The following is a 19,820-nucleotide window of genomic DNA, read 5'->3' on the forward strand; positions in this document are numbered from 1 at the left end:
TCCAATTTAGACATGTTGCTTATGCACTAATTTCATGGCTAAATACTGATACCAACACATCTGCTCAAAAGTAGACAGGACTGATCCACAGGCATATGATGAGACGCCCGCCAGTGAGGGCCTCAGGTCACCATCGGCAACGAGAAGGAACTACTCCTGGTACAGAAGCCCCAAAGCAGACCTGCGTGGGTTAAGCAATCCAGCAGTTCAACAAGCTTTAGCTGACATCCTGCGCGTCATTTCTGTGGCCGTGGAGTCCCTTCCAGCTTTGTCATGGAAGTATCCGTGCAGGGTGTGGAAAGCAGAGACCCATTGTTTTGAAACCTGCATGTTACCTCAGACCATCCCACTATTAGACTGAAGCGCCAGGGACAGGCTCACTAGGTACGGACAGCAGTGTGCCGAAATGTAGAAACAAACAGGTCGCATCATTTTGAAGCATTTTTGCTTTAACTAATGTGTAGCTAATGTGTAAGCCTTACTTAGTCTTTCAGGATCCGCCCTCCCCCCAGGTAGAATGCAGAAAGCCTATCAGGATAGCCCCTCCCCCCCCAACCCCCTATGTCCTGTATAATCCAGAGAGGTACTTGTCCTCGGGCAAGGCTGAGGTCACCGGACGGACACAGCAAAGCAGTGGTTTTGAAATGTAGAGGAAACAGGCTTTTGCCCAGCTGTAGCAATACTGTCACTTTTGGGGAGTTCTCCTTTCTTGCAATAAATGAACCATTTCCTTAAAAAAAAAAAAAAAACACTGTAAATGTACTTTAAAGGGAATGAATATTGGTATCAAAGACAACATTGTTGGTAATAAGTAAATCTAGATTGTGCATAGAATAAAGACGAATACATCTAAGGATTCAGTCTTGATGATTTCAAAACAAAGAAATAAACATTGCAAAAGTCATTCTGTCTTGTTTGTACTATTCACCTGAACGGCATCGTTTTGCAGCTGGTATAGCGCATGCGGCTGCTCGTTCACATCAACACCGGTATGACGCTGAGATCAATTAGCAGGACAACACATCTGAACACTGTGTCAGCATCCAGTGTGTGGAAAAGAGGCATTATTCTTAAACACGCTGTTAGTTCTGTGCCTCTGATTTGATCGCACACCTCCCTGAATGCCTGTAAAATTTAGATCAGGTATTTTAAACCTCTCCGGAAATGCACACATTATAACCAAAGTTTTATTTTAAGGTTTAATCTCCTGTAAATTCACCCGAACCTGATTCATGGGAATGAACGAATAGCTGTAAAAATGTTGTTTTAAAACGATATATCAGGCCTAATATATTTTATGAATATGAAGACTGCAGGCCAGATTAGCAGATAGCAGCCTGACCCACACGCTCACAGACGCATTAAACTGAAAGCCGTGACAGAAGGACATAAAGGACCCAGCCAACGTTCTGCTGAGTAAACTGTGTTTCCGGCAAACGCTTTTAGAGATATGATGTGGATTGAAGCCCGTTAGGAAGCTACGTAGGTACCATGTCTTAAGCGGGGAAGAACAGCTAGCGTGCAGAAAACCACACCTCGTGATGAGACTGGCCCAGCGGAGAATGGCGGGTGCCAGATGGATTATCAGGCTAACAGAGGGAGAACGGCAGGTAGTGCAGATGTGAAGAGTGAAGAGAGGGTCGACTAGTAGGGTTAGAGAGGGGTTTGGAAATTAAGGAACAGAATTAGTCTGCAGCAGCAAAAAATATATGTATTCAGATCCATCGGCTGGCCCACAGCGGTACAGGAGGGTTCAAACTCCTCTTTCTTGATATTAAATTACTGTATGTAATAAATAACTCTGAAGTAACTCATTACTATAATTTTATTGTCATGCAAAAAGCACATTTTCTCTCTTCTTTGGGAAAAGCGCACTATTGTAATACTGCAAACTGCATCATCTTCCTGCTCCCTCCTCACTAGCTGCCACTTTTTCAATAGTAAATAAGTAATTAAATGTAACCAGCGACTTTTACCAAATACATACAGTCAGGCTAATGTGTGTCATTAAATTCCCTACAGATCATGAATAATGATACTTTAGTCCCCATTCGTACAGGTCCATCCTGTCTCACTCGCCTATGAGACACACATTCAGGTCAGAGCAGAGCCTGGGGTCAGAGGTCAGGCAGGCCAGCAATGTACCAGGAACAGATGCGGATTACTAACACACAGAGCTGCACACAGACTGCATGTGTGTGTGTGTGTGTGTGTGTGTGTGTGGGGGGGGGGGGGAGGGGGTTGTGGATATTACACTCTGCCAACCAAATGTCCCTACAATGTGAAAAAAACCTGTAACTTTTTACCTTGTGGGACATTTTTCCAGTCCCCACAAGGATAGTTTAAATTTTATAAAAATCTGTGACTGCAATTAAAAACCTAAAACTGCTAAAAGATTATTGTGTTTGGTCACATGATTAAGGTTAGGGCTGGGTGGGGTTAAGGGTGTCATAGTTAGGGTTAGGGTTTGTCCCATAGAAATGAATGGATGGTTCCCACAAAGATATGAATACAAACGTGTGTGTGTGTGCGTGTGTGTGTGTGTGTGTGTGTGTGTGTGCCCCTGCCTAGTGCTCTATGAAACATGGAATCTCTCCATATTGCAGTGGTACTGGCTCATGGGGTGGATTGCAGGAGTTCCCTGCTCAAATGCAATGATGGTTTATTTACAGAAGTACAGGTATGTAGGAAATGCCCCATGTCACACATCTCATACTAGATCATACCAGGGCTAGTCCAGGGTGTCCAGGCACCACAGGCGAGATGCTGTTCAGATGGGGCCCAGCGGAGGTGTGACTATTCTGCCAAGGACGGAACACGAAAGAGCTTCTGATCAAAAGCACAGAGGCTTAACGCAGTGGATCACTCTCCATCCCCACAGTCTGTACACATAGTATACAGGTCCTTCTCAAAAATTAGCATATTGTGAAAAAGTTCATTATTTTCTGTAATGTACTGATAAACATTAGACTTTCATATATTTTAGATTCATTACACACAACTGAAGTAGTCGTCTTAATTCCAATATAACTTAATGAGGAAGCATATAGGGAGCGGAACTAACCTCAGTGGAACTTACCAAGCATAACAATGGTAACAATTGTTACAACAAGCAAACCTGTTGTAAAAGTTGACTCAGTTTAGCCTCTCGTGAGACATTAAGATAAAAACAGCACCTCCTCTTTCGTCGCCCGTGCCGGATCCAGCAGAGGACAGAAACGTCTGAAACATCCAGAATTGAGCAACAGGAAGCTCATGTTGCGGGATGTGTGCCCCAGGGTTTGCAAAAGCAGCGGCTGGAGCGGTGCACACTCATTTGCTGAGAGGTAGGGACGGAGTCAGGGAGACCACGGGCCACTGGACTGGGGAAGGAGGTAATGTTCTCGCTACTTGGGGGGGGGGGGGGGGGGGGGGGCTTGCCGAGTGGGTCGAGGCATCTGCAAGTTATTTTTCATTATCTAATTTCCAAAGCACTCTCTCAGCATTGACATGTTATTTAAATATCATTTAATTAAGTTTTAAACACTACTAAAGTATTCTTATAAGTATGTTGAGTGTATGTACAAAAATTATGTAATTCAAAAGTAATTTAATTCATTTTGTATTTGGTGCCATTTTTGATCTGATATGTTTTCATAAAGGCAAAACAGTGAATCAATTGCAGCATTAATAGTCCCGATTTTCATGTCATCTATATCTGTGCATTTTTGTGTAGTTTGTTTTTTTTTTACGTTATTTTCAGTAGGTGAGGAATCGAATCAAAGCACAGACATTATTCGGAATCCATAGAACAGGAAATCACTGGCAGGAAGTTCTGACAGTCACATCGCTACTTTTTATTAATCAGCGTTGGACTTTAACTATAATGGTAATTGTTGAAGTGATGGTTTTGGTTCCCAGATTTAAAAATAAAAACAGTTTAGCAGAAAGATTACAAACGTGAATGTAGGGTCTAGGACCAGTTTGGTCCTCAGTGTGTTAAATTCCAGGGTAAATCATTACTGCAATAACATTTCTTAACCGTTGTTATCATGTGCTGAAACAAGATTTTGTTTTCAAAAGAATTCCAATATCGCTTTGCACTGTAACAGCTGCACTGCACTGCCCAGTGAGGTAAAAGCCATTGCTAGTTGCTTTTGCCAGATATTTATGCTTCTTATTTGAAAAACCATGGAAAAAACAAATAGGAGTGATAAACAACAAGCTACTTACTAAGATGAGGATGTTCGACTGTTTCAGGTGAGGTGTAATACTTCCAGAAATCAGGGCATTTTTGAAACTCTGTGGTTTCGTTTTGGTCGAGCAAATGTGACTTATCTTCCATCCTGCATTTAGGACCCAACCCTAAGAATCTGAGATCCACGCGGAGACCAACCTGATCCTCACTGTACATCTTCAGGCTTTTGGCCCAGCCTCAATTTTAAGCCCCATCAAAGACCGGCACAGTCCGGAGGTCGGGTCCTGTGCAGAGTCCTGGTCCTCGAGAGGAAATGCGTCTTCAGGCTTAGCTGTCGCATGTTAGGAACCCAGAGGACCTGAACTGAACTCGCACCCACCCAGCCAAATCTCAGGATGTTCATAAACGTAACAGACTCCCACAATGACAACGACACCTTCTCCTGCTATGACCCCTCCGTGGTGGGGTACCGTTATTTCGGGGTACTCTGGGGCTCCCTGGTGACGGTGGTGGGGACTGTGGGCAACATCCTGACCATACTAGCGTTTGCCACGGACCGCCGCCTGCGCACCAACTTCAACGTGCTCATCGTGAACCTGGCCGTGGCGGACCTGCTCTACTGCGCCGCCCTGCAGCCCGTCAGCGTTGACTCCTACTTGAACCTGCAATGGCGCGGTGGCGCCACCTGGTGCCGCCTCTTTGGCCTGCTGCTCTTCCTGTCCAACTCTGTGTCCATCCTCACCCTCTGCCTCATTGCCGTGGGTCGCTACATCCTCATCGTCCGCAGACCGCTGTTCCAGCGCCTCTTCTCGGGCCGAAGCCTGGCCCTCCTCCTGCTCTCCACCTGGTCCCTGGGGCTGGCCTGCTTCGCACCCCTGTGGCCCTACTACGTCTTCACGCAGCAAGTGTGCACCTGCAGCTTCCACCGCACACGTGGCCGACCCTACACCACTCTTCTCCTCTTCCTCTACTTCTTCCTCGGCCTGGGCTGCGTAGGGCTCTTCTATCTGCTCATCTACTGTCAGGTGCGACAGGCATCAGGGGCGCTCAAGAAATACCGGCTGAGCCGCCGTTCTTCCCGCAGGAAACCCACCGCCGCGGAGGGAGACAGCAGTATGACCAGCGGCACGGTCACCCAGAGCAGTGAGCTCAGCAGCGGCTCAGCAGCAGCCCCGAAGCTTCCAAAGGAGCCTTCCGCAGACTCCGCCCCCAGTTCTACACCAAGCCCCGCCCCCCGGCCCACCCAAGAAGAGAAGCAGCGGCCCAAGCAGGAGGACGACGGGGAATTTGCCCGGGTCACCCGCATGTGCTTCACGGTCTTCATCTGCTTCACCTGCTGTTTCGTGCCGTTCATTCTGCTGAACATCGCAGACCGGGCCAATCGTGCCCCCCAGGCTGTACACATGTTCTGCGCCAACCTCACATGGCTCAACAGCTGCATCAACCCAGTGTTGTACGCTGCCATGAACCGCCAGTTCAGTCAGGCCTACCGGGCCCTGCTGATACGCGCTGCCTGGCCCCTGACTGCTGTCTGTGGCCGCTAAGCCCCACCATCCCTTAGTGTCCTGCTGCAGACTGGCCAGTTTGTCGTCAAGCTGAACCATTCCATTACAAGCTCTGTGTCTGTGTGGGCCATGTCCATTAATAATAAGCCATTTTCTGCTTCCGAAAGCACCCGATCTGTTAGGGGAGGGGTCTCTGCACTGCAAGGGGGAAACTCCATCTCACCAAACACCTGCCTTCTTTCATCATGCTTCTGCTTTTCAACTGACCCAAACAACTCTATTTATTCATCTTTGCTAATACATTAATTACGATTACATGAGTTTATTAGTAAACTTCTTTTTTTGACAAAGACCACAATTTTATTCACAGATGCAACAGACATCGAAAAATACAAGCTATGGAAGATGCTCAGTGACCCCTAGGTGGACATTATTCCTAAGAGGTGTGATTCATAGAAACAGCAAACACATCACACATGTCAAAGTTCAGAAAAGAATTTATTGCAATTTTTAAGACATTATTTATAACATGGTAGATGTTCTCAAAATCTAGCACAAGAGTAAAGAGTACAAAGTAAATTTGAATACCCCCTCTGAGACGACAGAATATCACAGTAACGTTAAAGTGCATTAGTGGAAGGAGTGCAACGGGGGATAACTATGTGCACAAACAAGAGATCACTCCTTCAATCCGTGAAAAGAATAAGTGGCTATATTACCATGCTATTTCCATTCAGCACAGAATGGTGCCTGCAACTGGATGGATGGAAAAAAGCAGGCAACTCCAGCAAGAAAGCAGACAATGCAGATAAACTTTATGATTCCTTTAAGGAGCCAAACGATAACCAATAACAAATCGATACAATTTTACATGGTCAGAGTAAACATCGATACTTCAGCATTGCTTTTTTTAACTGAAATTATGTCAGTTTCACAAACTCAAACACAAAAACTCAATTAGAAAATAATATAAATAGCCACTTACGTAAGCTTATTTGTTCAACTGAAAGAGCTCCTTGTCTCATCATAAATAAAGAGACACTATCAATGACTGATCTGAGTTTTTGTAAATCCTTAATATTGTTCAATTTTATTCGCCAACCGATATTCTGATCAATTATCAATATCAATATCTAATATATAGACATTAACCTAATGGGACAGAAGTGCAGGTCAGAAGTGTCTCAGGGGTTCAGCTGAACATCTGGCTGCAAGGAATCTGGAAACTGGAGAAAAGTGAGCTAGGAAGCAGAACTGTCATCTACAGGAAGAGGCGAATTACATACTATTTAAGTATATGTAGCTGAAACAGAATTCAAATAAGTGTATTTGAGTATCTACACATGAAAACATCTATAAGGTTCTAACAGTACAACCGGAGACAATAAAACCACATAGAAGGTGCATTGAGCCTTGCGGCCCTGTAGGGGGCGATGGTACATGAATGCGGGGATTACAGCTGTCCATGGATGGGATGCGCAAAGCAGTCAGGCACTACTGCTGATGGCTCATCCAGCAGCTGCATCTGCTCATCGATACCATTTAGGAAGTGATTGTCCAGGGGTATGTCTTCCTCGCCAAGACCAAGGCCGTTATCCATGTGAACTCTGTTACCCAAGAAAAGATCATTCTTGAGGATGTCAGAGGCCAGCTCTTTATCTGAACCTGGAGGAAGCAAAAGAAAAGTGAGGCTGTATCGGAGATGAAGGGCAGGCTGATTTAAGCACAATACGCCGACCTTCCCAAAAACCACTCGCGGAACATACAGTTTCTCAAATGAGGCTGCTGTTAGTCCAGACCTGAGGATCATTATGATCTCGAGGAATGTGAAGTTCACACATTCACAGGTACAGTGGGTGACATGATACCTTAACCCTGACACTGTAAACTGGAACATACTACACTGAGTTTTGGCTGACAAGAACATTTACATGACGTTCATCCATCTGCCACAGCCAGTGAACATCCCCCAGTATGACATGGCTTACAGTAGAGTCATATAGCGGTTCTGAAACCGAGACCGAAACCGCAATACAAACCTTCACGATTTTGTATTGTAGTTCTGTCTCCCGCTATAACACTATAAACACATGTAAACCACAAAATTCTTATTTTACGTAAAGTTGGGGCAAGTTGTCTATTTCATAAAAATGTTACACACTGCACCATCGAACTGCATGTCATGTGACTATTTTGGTCCAATCATGATTGAGTGATAGCACCTGCGGTAAGCGCTAGGCTAGTTTCATTAGTTCAAAATGAATAATAGCAGAGATTGCAGAGCATCTGTGCACATTTAAGTCAGTGGTGTGGGAACATTCTGGTTACCCATTAGGGTACAGTATTTTTTATTTTTGTATTTTATGTGAAGTTAAATAAAACAAGGACTGAACTGAACCATGGATGTGGAGAATTGTTACACCCCCCTAGCTTACAGGTACCATTCCTGACTCTCCAAAAGATGGAGTGATGAGGGGGACAGTGGGAACAAAGACACACCATTGTGCCGTGCTCTCTAAGCATGAGTCACAGCAACAAGGCACGAGTCACAGCAACACTGCATGAGTCTTTGCTGTACCATTAACAGATCCAATCCAGAGACAGGCAATAAAAACAGTGAGAAAACACATGACTCCCATAACACTTATGTAACATTTATTTATACAAAATAAAATACGTAGATGGACAGGAAGCAAGTGGAAAGCAGGCCCCAGACTGACATCAAGTTGAATTTGTACGTCATCCACAGAGACAAGTCGATCTGAAACTCACCAAACCTCTCCTCCATCTGTACGTCACAAAAGCCGTTGTCAGGAAATCCACCCTGAGGGTCGTGCAGTGAATCCAAATCAAGATTACCATTCAGGATGTTCCTAAAAAATCCAGATAGAGAGATGGGTTATGACCAGGAGGGGGGAGGCAGAGCGTCAAACACACCAATCACGTCCTTCCAGGCGACAGGGCCTCAGGCAACATCCAATCCAAAAAAGGACACTCAATCTTGGTCAACTGTATATCCCATAAAATCCAAACTCTACTTATTTGCATCTCAAGGCCAAATGGTCTCTCGCTAATGCTCAGGAAATATTACTCTTACTGCTACTCAGATCCAAAAAGACTGCTGACTGACTGCAAATGCCGCCTTCTGTACAATGTATATAACATGAATCTGCCTCATGGGTGGGAGGGGGGCACTTACTCTTGAGAGATAAACACCAACTTGGTCTTCCTGTATTTTCGGTAGAGGTTTTCATCTGAAAGAGATAGGAAGCCCAATCAGGGAAAAAAATTACATGATCTGACATGTGGGCGTCCGTCATATTTTGTTAATGGAGATGCAGGATAAAAGCAAATTCATGCACACTGTACAGCACCAGGAACGCAAACCTATTTCATGGTGGGTGTGCAGGATGTCCAAGGCTACAGGGCCAGACCATGTGTCCAATGCGCTCACCTCCTTTCTTCTCCTTGCAGTATTTCCCGAATGCCTCATCTCTCGGGATGTTGGGATACAGGAACTTCAGAGGGTTTTCAGGAATGTTTAACACCTCCAGGAACTGGAAGTTGCAAATGATTTCGGAGAAGGGGATCTGGGAAAGGTCTGTTTTAGTGAATGGCTGCACCGTCCGGACGTTGGGGGTCTCTGGAACAGAGAAAGCCCCCCTCCAGGTCAAAACGGTCCTTCTCACACGCTCTGAATGGCACACAGACAGCCCTAGACCATGAGCTCACCGTCTTGGAAGAACTCCACCCAGGAGAAGGTGATGCCTCCATCCTTGGCACTCTCACTGAACCTCAGCAGGAAGGTTCCTGGCTGCTTCGTGCCGAGGAGCAACTTCTCCTTGTCTTTGTTCACAAAACCTATAATGCAACTGGCAGCAGAGGGCAGAAGGTCAGGTCACATTAAAGTAAAATTCCCTCTGCGGCACATTTATTATGTATGATGATAAAACGGCTTGATTAGGATTTTTTCTATCTGAGAGGAAACTTCTAATCTAAGCAGCAAAATCAAGAGCAGATGGTGAAAATACCCGTCTTTCCAGAGTTCCTCCAGATAGTTCTTCACAAGGACAAGGATCCCATCAAACCATATGAAGAAAGAGAAGTTGGTACCAGGCATGTTCTCCTGCAAGCCCCGGGGGGAGAGAGGGGGGCAGTGTTTTTAATGATGATGAAATTTTTTTGGAAGAAAACAGAAAAGCTATGTTAAATTTACACAGCGGGAACGCAAAGACTCTTCCAAAAATTGTTTTTATTAGCGCTGCCTATTTCTTCCATACTCCCTAACCCCCCCAGCCTTGGCCAGTGAGATGAGGAGTTTTACTTTCCCTCCCAGCCTTGGCCAGTGAGATGAGGAGTTTTACTTTCCCTCCCAGCCTTGGCCAGTGAGACAGCGAGCACCATTTCATCTTCACTTAAGCCCAGATGCAAAAACTAGAGATAGAATAGTTCTGCACAATCAGCAGATGCTATGAACAATAGCATCTGTGAATTACGCAGCCATCTGTCTCCATCGGAAGCCCTATAACTGCACTAGGAAGCTGCTGTTCTGTGCTCAGTGCCTCCGCAGATGTGTATGTGCTCTGTTTGAAAGTTAGGGAATGTACACGCTTATACTTCAGTTTGATTGTTGGTCCAATTAAGTAACAAAACATTCCCTTCCTATACAAACGAAGTCTCCAATGGAAATTTCTACAACAGGATCCTTTTGTTTATCACTTGTGTGAGTGTGAGTACAGGTACATTACAATGCTGCTTTTCTGCCCATCTTGCACTTGTCTGAAACACACACACACACGTGCGAATACACACACACACACACACACACACACACACACACACACACGTGCGAATACACACACACACACACGGAGGTGTATCTATGTACATGGGGACCTTCCATTCATTTCAATGTGTCAAACCCTGATCCCAGTCACTTCACCCTTAACCCCCCCAGCCCTAAACTTAACCACAAGTATCCGAACAAAATACGGGACTTTTGCCACTTTTCATTTTTTGATTGCATTCACAGATTTTTTTTTTTTTTTTTATAAAACTGAGGTTATCCTTGTGGGGACTGAATAAAAGGTGTCTATCAAGGTTTTTATCACACTGTGTGGAAACACTCACTCACTCAGGCCGTTATCTGCCACCCTAGGAACAATGTGGGGGGTTAAGAGCCCAATGGAAATGAGGCTAGGACCTGAACCTATGACCTTCTGATCACAGGTACAGAGGCTTAACCTTACTGCTACAGAAAGGTTTCAGTTATAGCTTATTCAACAGGAGAAGGACAATATTCTTCGGAGAAAATGTATGACTCCCTTAACCTGACATGGTTCAAGAACATCACACCAAGCAACAGAAGTCTGGGCTCAAATTAAGTGGCGCGACAGCATTCATTCCCAAGAAAATGACTCCAAAGCATTCTGTTCTCAGAAGGGAAACTGCAAGAAACACAGAGAGGACTAACATCTCAGAGGTTCAGTTTGCTGAAGAAAGCTGATCGCAGCAGGAACCAGATAAAGGTGTTAAGGATCACGGGGTGATGGTGGTGGTAAAGGGTGGAAACAGAATTGTCTTGAGATACACACACAAGAGCGTGTGTATGTCACACGCTAAGACCCTATGAGCCATAACTGTAGGCTTAATTACAGGCTGGGTGAGGATGGAGAAGTACCCATAATTCCACACTGCACCTAATCATGGAGAGCTGACCTCATTGCCCTTACCTTCGAAAACCTGGTCCAGGAAATTTGACAGTTGCTGTATGTCAGCTGCTGGCCTGTTTCAGAGAGAAATGTGAAATGAGTAACAGATCAGTCCATCCCAAGGTGATGAGGTGCAGGCATCACTGCTACTCACCAAGCAATTTCTGCGCGATCATCTCCAGCTGGTCGAGGTCGAGTCCGCGATCCGTGGCGGCCAGAAACTGCCAGCTCAGCATGTCTGCCAGCTGGGACCATGTGGCAGGAGGGGGGTTGTTGAAAAAGCTGATATTCTGGGGGAGGGAACGACAGCATCTGTCATAGCCATTGTAAACAGGGCCAGAGGAGGAGAACGCCACCCCCACCCTCACCCTCACCTCCACGTGGCCTCTCACTGAGGGGTCGGTGGACACCATGTTGAACCACAACACGGAGGCCCAGGCAGCCTGCTGCTGGCTGGAGTTGGAGATGATCACGACGGGAAGCGAGGACGTCTGCGTGGAGAGACAGGACTCAGGTGACAAACTCTCATGGAATTTGAAGAGGAAGCAGTTATGATCCGAGGAATTTCCTTTACTTTGTTACTCTGTCCTCTGAGCCCCTCTATTCTGCTCCACAAAGGTAAAACCCAGCAGGTGTGTAACTGAGCAGAGATTTACTCTGGTGTAGCTTCTGTAGCTGCGATTTTTATGGTGTTTTCTTCAAAATCGAGTGCAAGATTAAACGGAACCCAAGGGATCTTATTTCAGTCATAACTCATAATTTTGATAAAATACACAGTTACTGGGGTTTGCTGGCAGTATTAGCTACTTCTGAGTGAATTCTTCAAAAACTCACATAAAAACTGAACTTCTGAAGCAGATCATGAACAGATGCTTAGAGGAAACGTCAATGATCTCTTTGCGTTTCCAACGGTCAGACTGAACCTGTGCGGACGTGCGGAAAGGGGCGGAGACCCACCTGCAGGGTGACGGACAGCCCATGCAGCTCAAACTCCGTCTGGAAGCAGATGGTGTGCAGCTCCTCGGTGACGCTCAGTGAGATCTGCAGGATGCAGCCATCAGCGTTATTCGGCACCAGCAGTGATGGCAGCTCGCCGCTTGGGGATCGGCGTCACGCTCGACACCGTACTTAGTTACCTACCTCATGTACTCCTTTGCCCCCACCTCCATTTTTCTTCTCCTTCAATATCTGTGGAGTGAACATTCCGGAAAAGCAGAACCATCAAAAATGGGGCATCAGGCAAGCCCACCAGAAATTACAGACTTTCAGTCCAGAGAATAAAAATCTAGACCAAGATCTTGTGTGAACTGACTAGTTGAGTACTCTGTGACTGTGACCCTTAATACTTAACTAGTTGCTGAAACAAAATCTGGATTTTTACTTTCTGAACCTGAACTATCCACCTCTGCTTTCAGCCAAGGAGCTGCTGAGCCCCCCGCACGCGTCCCCCAAACTCACCAGATGCCTGAAGTCAGCCACCATGCCCCCGTTGCTGCTTTCAATCATGTTCAGGGCCTTGGTGCTGTTTCCCAGCACATTGAACCTTCGATACCTGCATTGTAAGACGTGAGAGTCATGGAGACGACATCCTAGCAAAGCACCCTGCCCCCCGAGACAGGGGGTGCCATGTTTTTCTCTGTTCACAAAACAGCAGCAAGCAAAGTGTGAACAGACTCACCCTTTCACTTGGGGGGCATCCCTGAAAAAAACAGACACACTATTCAGAAGAGACTCATAACACATCTCTACAAACAAATCTCTTGCACCCGTCACATTAACCATTTGGTTGCAGTTTGTAATCATTTGAGAAATCTGACAGCGCGGGGAGACGGCAGCGGTATCTGACAGCGCGGGGAGACGGCAGCGGTATCTGACAGCGCGGGGAGACGGCAGCGGTATCTGACAGCGCGGGGAGACGGCAGCGGTATCTGACAGTGTTTGGAAGCACAGTGGGTACAGCATTTGCATGGCAGTGAGAAATGGTAGGCAGTGGGCAAACAGACATGAAAAAAACTGTCATCAGCACCTGTCCATAGATACTGTCACTTTCATTACGTGGTTCAGCTCAGGGACTTTGACCAGGAGCCTAAAAAAGCAAACAAACAATAAAGCATTAAGCAGGGCAACCAATCGGAGCTTTTTTATAAATGATCATGAGGCAGTAAGGGGAGATGGTGCCCTGTTCCATCCCGGAAATATCAGGAACCTGTCCCGGTTCTGCTACATTCCTAACATTCCTTTCCCTTTGGATTTCTCTACACTTGGGCCAGTAGCATGTTCTTCCTCCTGAGTGTTTGCCGAGGCAGGATGAAGCAGGTGTGAGGTTCACTGAAAGAATTCCACTCTTTGCTCATTTTGCCCTATTTGTCATTTAGTACAAATAATATATGGTGACAAACGGGATGCAAACCTATTTTGATGGTAAACGGACAGGGCAGTGCCATGGTAACAATGCCCTGCTGAGCACAGGGCCCCTGTGCTGGACCATTTAGCACCATCAAGGAGGCAGTCAGTGGAAAGCTCAAGCGGCCCCGTGCGCGTGTTTACCGCGCGGATCTGGCAGACACACCTTCAAGCCAGAAGTCCAGGACATGCGTTAAGGCAGGAATCAGTGCCACACACCCTGAACAACAGTGTGACTCACCGAGTTTTCACAGAGAACTGCACATTGGTGCGTAGAATCAGCTGACCCTTCCCCTGCGGCATGGAGGGCTGTGTCTCCACCACAAAGGCACTGGAGGACAGGAGAGATGCAGGAGTCAGGCAAGAGGAAGCCTGAAATGGAGGACCCCCCCCCAACAACTTCACCCACGATACCCACACCACCCCCCAGGCCACTGTAGGAGTCCAACCCCACCGCTTTCACGCTCCTCCCCGCTCAGGGTGCTCCCCCCCACCCTGCCCACCCCCTCGGGGCACTCCCCCCACCCCGCCCACCCCCTCGGGGCACTCCCCCCTGGCACCTCTTCAGCAGCACTACGAGCAGCTCGTCCGCCGTCCTCTGCAGCACTGGCTTCTTTAGCTTGAAGGGATCGTTGTCATACGTCACCTTTCCAGAAAGCTCTTCCATCTTTTTCAAGAACTTCCTCACCTGGAAGAGGCACTCTGCCTCCATGGTGAACCTGCACCAGGGCACACGATGCTGAGGACACGAGGATGCACAAACACACCGAGACGCACAGTCGACAGAACAGACTAGAACAGTGTTTCCCAATCCAGTCCTCAGGAACCCACAGCCAGTCCATGTTTTTGCTCCCTCCCAGCTCCCTGCCAGACAGTCCACGTTTTTGCTCCCTACAAGCCCCTGGGACACACGCGTAGACCGCCTGCACAAACATACCAGCTCTCCAGGTAGCTCAGATCCATGTCCTCCCTGGACCCGATGCAGGACCTCTGCTGTCTCCTATGCCACTCTGCCAGCTCTCCATTGACGATCATTGTGAGCAGCTGCTCCGCCAACTGCAGAATCTCATTCATGGCTGTAATCAGGGCCTGCACCATAAAGACAGGCGCCATGCCTTATGAATTACTACTCAAGATGCTTAGCACCAGTTCGACAAAGAGCATTCAAAGCTCAAAGTTGAGAGAATGGAAAACTGACAAAGAGAGATGGCTGGTGGAGTAACAGGCCATGGAGGCCTGGCCACACCTGCACAAAAGGGCACTTTTTATATCGCTGCTGGATGCACCCTGTAGTTAATGCAAAGCTGCGCACAGTCACAGGGGCCTCACCTTCCTGCCAGTATTCAGCCTATTCAGCAGGAGCTGCAAGATGTTCCTCTGCTGCCTCTGCTCCTCATCACTGGTGCTGCCTGGAGAAAACCCAGATACCCAGTCATCCCTCCAGCAGAACAATAAAAACCCACATACAAAGCTATGGGGTACCAGCTATGGGCCAGGACTCAGTGGGTACAGAGATCAACACATTCGACCAAATTCATAATTAAACCCATTTATTTTTAGCAATCATTAAAAATGACAGCTAAACCAGAACAACTGGTAGCATTTTAATTAACATTAACGGAGATGTGATGGTTCTGATCCACACAAGCACTAGACTTCAGAATAATGCTTAAAATCAAAATTAGATACCATGACCCACCTTCCATCATCCGCGTCTGATACTTGAAGTCAAATTCATCCTGTTGCTCCTCCAGCAGCTTGACATTGTGCTCCATGTCCTGTGGGGTGAGAAGCAGGAGAGTCGACATCATGGACCATGAGGGTCATTCTGGGTGTCAAAAAAAAAAACAATGATCGCAGCCCCGCTTGGCCGTGGCGTCTCGTGAAACGTTCCACGGCCGTCCCTCTTGGTGACCTACAGAGCATGAGCAAGGCCACAGCACACCGATACTGAAAAGTACGTGAATAAACCTGGACCCATGTTACATAAAGTACTGTACAAAAGACTTGGTAAAAAAATGCTTAAAGGTACTTATTACAGTAGTAAGTGAAGCTCTGCTCGGAACAAAAAAACACAATCTATCAGAACATATGCAAATGAATAGCAACACAATAACAAATAACAAGGATTTCTACTGTTCTTCATAAAGTTACTGATGTCTTGTTGGATGGCTAAATGAACACGGCTTCAGCTCCCAAACTTCTCCTACGGGGCACCCAGCTATTCCATGCATTCATTAAATTTCACCACCAGCTCAATAAATTAACTTAATTTGTTAAATAACTCAAAGACTAGTCAAAGAAGCTGGTAATGGACAAAAATACATGAGCGTTTGAAATGAATGTTTTCTGCAGTTATGTTCATGATGCTGCCAATATGAAGATCATTTAAACATCACTGCCTTTGACTACGTAAGACTATTGCACAGTACTCTATATGGGGCGGGGGGGGCATGACACACCTGTACTCGGTTTTTCAGCTTGGTCATCTGCTGGGCAATGTCATGCTGGCTGTCCATCTCTACTGGGCTCTGCTGGACCTGGAGAACCTGTACCTGTAGGAGAAGTGTTGGAACCTCCATGAGGAGACACCCGGCCAAACTCTCCCAAGACAGCGAGTGAACAGAGAAACCCGCCTCCTTGCAGGATTTGCACCCACTGCACATCGACACAAAATGCATGAATGCAAAGGCACATCAATCCCTTAAGGACCTGCATCTCCATCCAGTTCCCCTCAATAGTCCTACCTGCTGCGGAAGCTGAGCGCCATCCAGGATCTCCCGCTCTCTGATCAGTAACCACGACACGATCGTAGCCAGTTCGACGGGTTTCTCTTGATAGTGATACTGTGGAAAGTCAGTCAGACACATACGAATGAAAAAAAAAAACAAAGATCTGAGCTCCATGTTTTCTGAGAAAATCTAATGAGACTTGCAGGAATATGACATGGGGGTGGGGGCTGACCTGGAAGTTCTGTTTGAAGCGGCGAAAGTTTCGCTGCAGGACGAAGCAGTCCCGCTCCTGCGTGAATCGGCTGTGCTGGTTGTCCAGCTTCTCCAAGAGTACTTGGAAAAGAATGCTAGCCAAGGACGGATCAAGGATAGCCCCCTCCCTGTCAGACAGACAAGCACACTCCAGAGACCGTGCACTACTGAGGAAGGAAGAACAGAGAGCAGGAATGCAGAAGAATACAGAGAACCTGTGGTCTGCATCAATCTTACCAGTTCTGACTCTCTATCCAGGAGGCCAGGTAATGGCGAACGTCCATGGGGAACTTGTCATGGCTGTAAAGTTGGTCGAGTTGGTTCACGTAGACCGTATCGAGCTTCTGCAGTGAGTCCCACTGACTCATCCTGATAACACGAAGAACCAGGCTGACACGCACAAACACAAACGCCACATGTCTGACTGTATACCGGCAGATTTCTACACTCATTCAGCCAAAATCAAAATAAAACCCCATCCACGTGTTTCGGAACCAGACCGAAATGCATTCTGGTGTGGCGGAGAACTGGGGGGGGGGGGGGGGGGGGAGTGGTTACGAGAAAAACAAATTAAGTCGCGCAAATGCCTCATAAACATTTTGACAGCTGTGATGGAACGGGTAACAGCATTTTCACTAATTACGTAACATCAGTTTTTTTATATATTAAAAAAACTCGTCAGACCTAATAGGTGATATAGGAATTCAACCAAACCTGCAAAACGTAAACACCAACATTTTCAACTACAAAATATAGCAGGCATAGTTTTACTAGTTTCAGAGTACTGAACCTTACCTCAAAGTAAAGGTCGTAGCTTGTGAAATCCAAATGGCAGAACTGTCTTTTACTCGACAGCAGAGTAAACAACAACACGAAGCGAACCTAAACAACTGAGCATGAAGCTAAACCGGAACTCAGACTGGAGACGAAACCCCGCCTCCCGCTCTTCCCTTCACTCCCTTAACTTCAACTAGTCTACGATTGGTTCTCAATCAACAGTCTAATTGGCTCATCGTCTTTGAAAAGTCCCGCCCATTACCCCGCCCATCATTGGAAACTCTCATTTATGAGGGCAGACTTCGAGCCAAGATGTAGTAATCGCAGCGTGGGCGAAGGTTGCAGTGTTTCATTGGTTCGGGTGGGACTGTATTTTGAACAGGATTGACTGAAATGGTTGTCAATCATGGAGCGATGCAGGAAGTCGGGGTGGGGCGTCACTTAGCGGCGGGAGTGTGTGTTGTTAAAATAATAGCCACTTCTGAAACTTTTGCCTGCTAGACTGCGATTTCCTAGGAATGACGTATCGAAACCAACAGAGATTAGCCGGTGTAGGCGGTCCTATTTAAACCCGTGGACTAGATGTCTGTGTCTTTCAACGCATATTTATTGCTACATCTGTTTTGACATGTAACTTATATATTTTACTGTACGTTTCTTGTTCTGTAATAAGAAAGCCATAGTTTCATTTATGTGTATGCCGCTAGCCTCTGGTTTTACTGGGTATGCATGTACTCAGATGGAAGTATTGCTTTATTAAGACAAGGTGAACTTTATTGTTCCATCGGATGTTTTAACATTTCCACAATATTCCAGAATTATATTTTTCAGCGTGTGATGTGCCCTTAACCAACCTCATTTGCAGAAACATTTTACAGAGTATAGTTACGCTTATTTCGTTATTTTTTATTTCAGTTTAATTCCATTGGAGCGCTGCAATGGAAACAATTTTACGTTTTCCAAAAACATGTTCAGGTTTATCATTTTGGTATTCGCCGCGTCAGTTCAGCCAGAAACCTCAGCTCCTTGGTAGCGAAATAAAATAAAGTGAAGAAATTAACGTGTAATATTGTAAATGATTTTTATTCAGTAAAAAGTCTTTCTGAATACTACGTTTTCGATCAGGGAGTTCCTAAATGTGGAAACATGGTTTCCCAGAAATATCAGGAAGAGACCCTCAAGTATAGAAAGTACAGAACTGTAAAAATATCCTTCTATAACCAATTTTCAACGAAAACATAAACTATAAATGAATGTTAGGCTAAACAAAAGCGAAAAGTTATGTTTGATGGAAACGGGATTGTACGAGGCTGAAGTTAACTTATTCGCAGCTCCATTAGTAGGATTTTCGGGTCCACCTTAAATGCGACGCAGCCGAATGCAATGACACCATCGCGCCTGTAGGGGGGGCTCGTTTACCAAGGCTTACCTTCCCAACTTATTTTGGTTTTCGATTCGCATTCAACTTAAGAAACTTCTTTTGTTACAACTATGAGGAATACTTTGGACAGTTTCAGTAATAGTATGTGTGTATTTTATTAGAAAATGAGACAAACATTAATCCACAATTTTCAGAATCAAAATGCCTTTATTGTCACTGTATTTGGTAGCGCAACTCCAAAGTAGCGCATAATAAAACACATAAATTAATACATACATACATCCTTAAAAAGCACACACAACACATGCTGACAATGCAGGATAAAGTGCTGAAATAAAGTGCTATTGAGAAAGAAATGTTCTTGAGGCTTCATGTTTGTTAAGGTAGGTAACTGCATATGCAAACAAAACTATTTGTAACAGTTTGAAGAGTATGGTTACTGGGGGGGGCAGTCCGTCATGATGTTGTTGGCTCTGTACAAAATGCAGCTTCGCAATATCGGTGATGGAGGGGAGCGGACAGCCAGTAAGTTTTCCTGCAGTCTATGTGATCCTCTGGAGGTCCTTCTTGCCTGCCCAGTGTACCCCGTGTACCACGCTGCAATGCCGTAAGTTAGGACGCTCTCGATGGTGGTTCTGTAAAAGGACACCAGCAGCCGTTCGCCCAGATTATGCTTCCTGAATATCCTCAAGAAATGCGTGCGCTGCTGGTGTCCTGTGTGCTGTTTGGTATACCAGGAGAGACTGTCAGTAATGCGAATGCCAAGAAATGTGAACGACTTAACTCTCTCCACACACTGTCCAATAATAAGTGGCTGTGGGTTTGTACTATGTTTCCTGAAGCCTGTAATGAGTTGTTCTGTTTTTATGGTGTTCAGCATCA

At 46.0% G+C, this 19,820-nt stretch overlaps 2 protein-coding genes across 4 annotated transcripts; one reads left to right on the forward strand and one right to left on the reverse strand.

Annotated features, from left to right (window-relative positions):
- The first annotated feature begins 3,246 nt into the window (after window positions 1-3,246).
- gpr84 (G protein-coupled receptor 84) lies at window positions 3,247-6,620 on the forward strand. Of its 2 annotated transcripts, none has more exons than XM_049000219.1 (2): window positions 3,247-3,374; window positions 4,336-6,620. In XM_049000219.1, the coding sequence occupies exon 2, from the start codon at window positions 4,573-4,575 to the stop codon at window positions 5,719-5,721; it is 1,149 nt and encodes a 382-aa protein (XP_048856176.1). In that variant the 5' UTR covers window positions 3,247-3,374; window positions 4,336-4,572; the 3' UTR covers window positions 5,722-6,620. The 2 variants fall into 2 exon arrangements, with proteins under 2 accessions (XP_048856176.1, XP_048856177.1); XM_049000220.1 differs by lacking the exon at window positions 3,247-3,374 and adding an exon at window positions 3,737-3,868.
- stat2 (signal transducer and activator of transcription 2) lies at window positions 6,162-17,731 on the reverse strand. Of its 2 annotated transcripts, none has more exons than XM_049000217.1 (24): window positions 17,576-17,731; window positions 17,018-17,149; window positions 16,761-16,908; window positions 16,544-16,642; window positions 16,259-16,351; window positions 15,496-15,574; window positions 15,126-15,205; window positions 14,734-14,885; window positions 14,357-14,515; window positions 14,038-14,127; window positions 13,420-13,479; window positions 13,072-13,092; window positions 12,852-12,945; window positions 12,534-12,581; window positions 12,351-12,434; window positions 11,768-11,884; window positions 11,548-11,683; window positions 11,415-11,467; window positions 9,714-9,808; window positions 9,415-9,554; window positions 9,137-9,325; window positions 8,882-8,936; window positions 8,455-8,555; window positions 6,162-7,347 (listed from the first exon to the last, which is right to left on the reverse strand). In XM_049000217.1, the coding sequence occupies exons 2-24, from the start codon at window positions 17,146-17,148 to the stop codon at window positions 7,136-7,138; spliced, it is 2,436 nt and encodes an 811-aa protein (XP_048856174.1). In that variant the 5' UTR covers window position 17,149; window positions 17,576-17,731; the 3' UTR covers window positions 6,162-7,135. The 2 variants fall into 2 exon arrangements, with proteins under 2 accessions (XP_048856174.1, XP_048856175.1); XM_049000218.1 differs by having other exon boundaries at window positions 17,018-17,170; window positions 17,576-17,712.
- Between the last annotated feature and the right edge of the window lie 2,089 nt (window positions 17,732-19,820).

Source organism: Brienomyrus brachyistius, unplaced genomic scaffold (assembly GCF_023856365.1).
Source record: "Brienomyrus brachyistius isolate T26 unplaced genomic scaffold, BBRACH_0.4 scaffold50, whole genome shotgun sequence".
Taxonomy (NCBI): Eukaryota; Metazoa; Chordata; class Actinopteri; order Osteoglossiformes; family Mormyridae; genus Brienomyrus; species Brienomyrus brachyistius.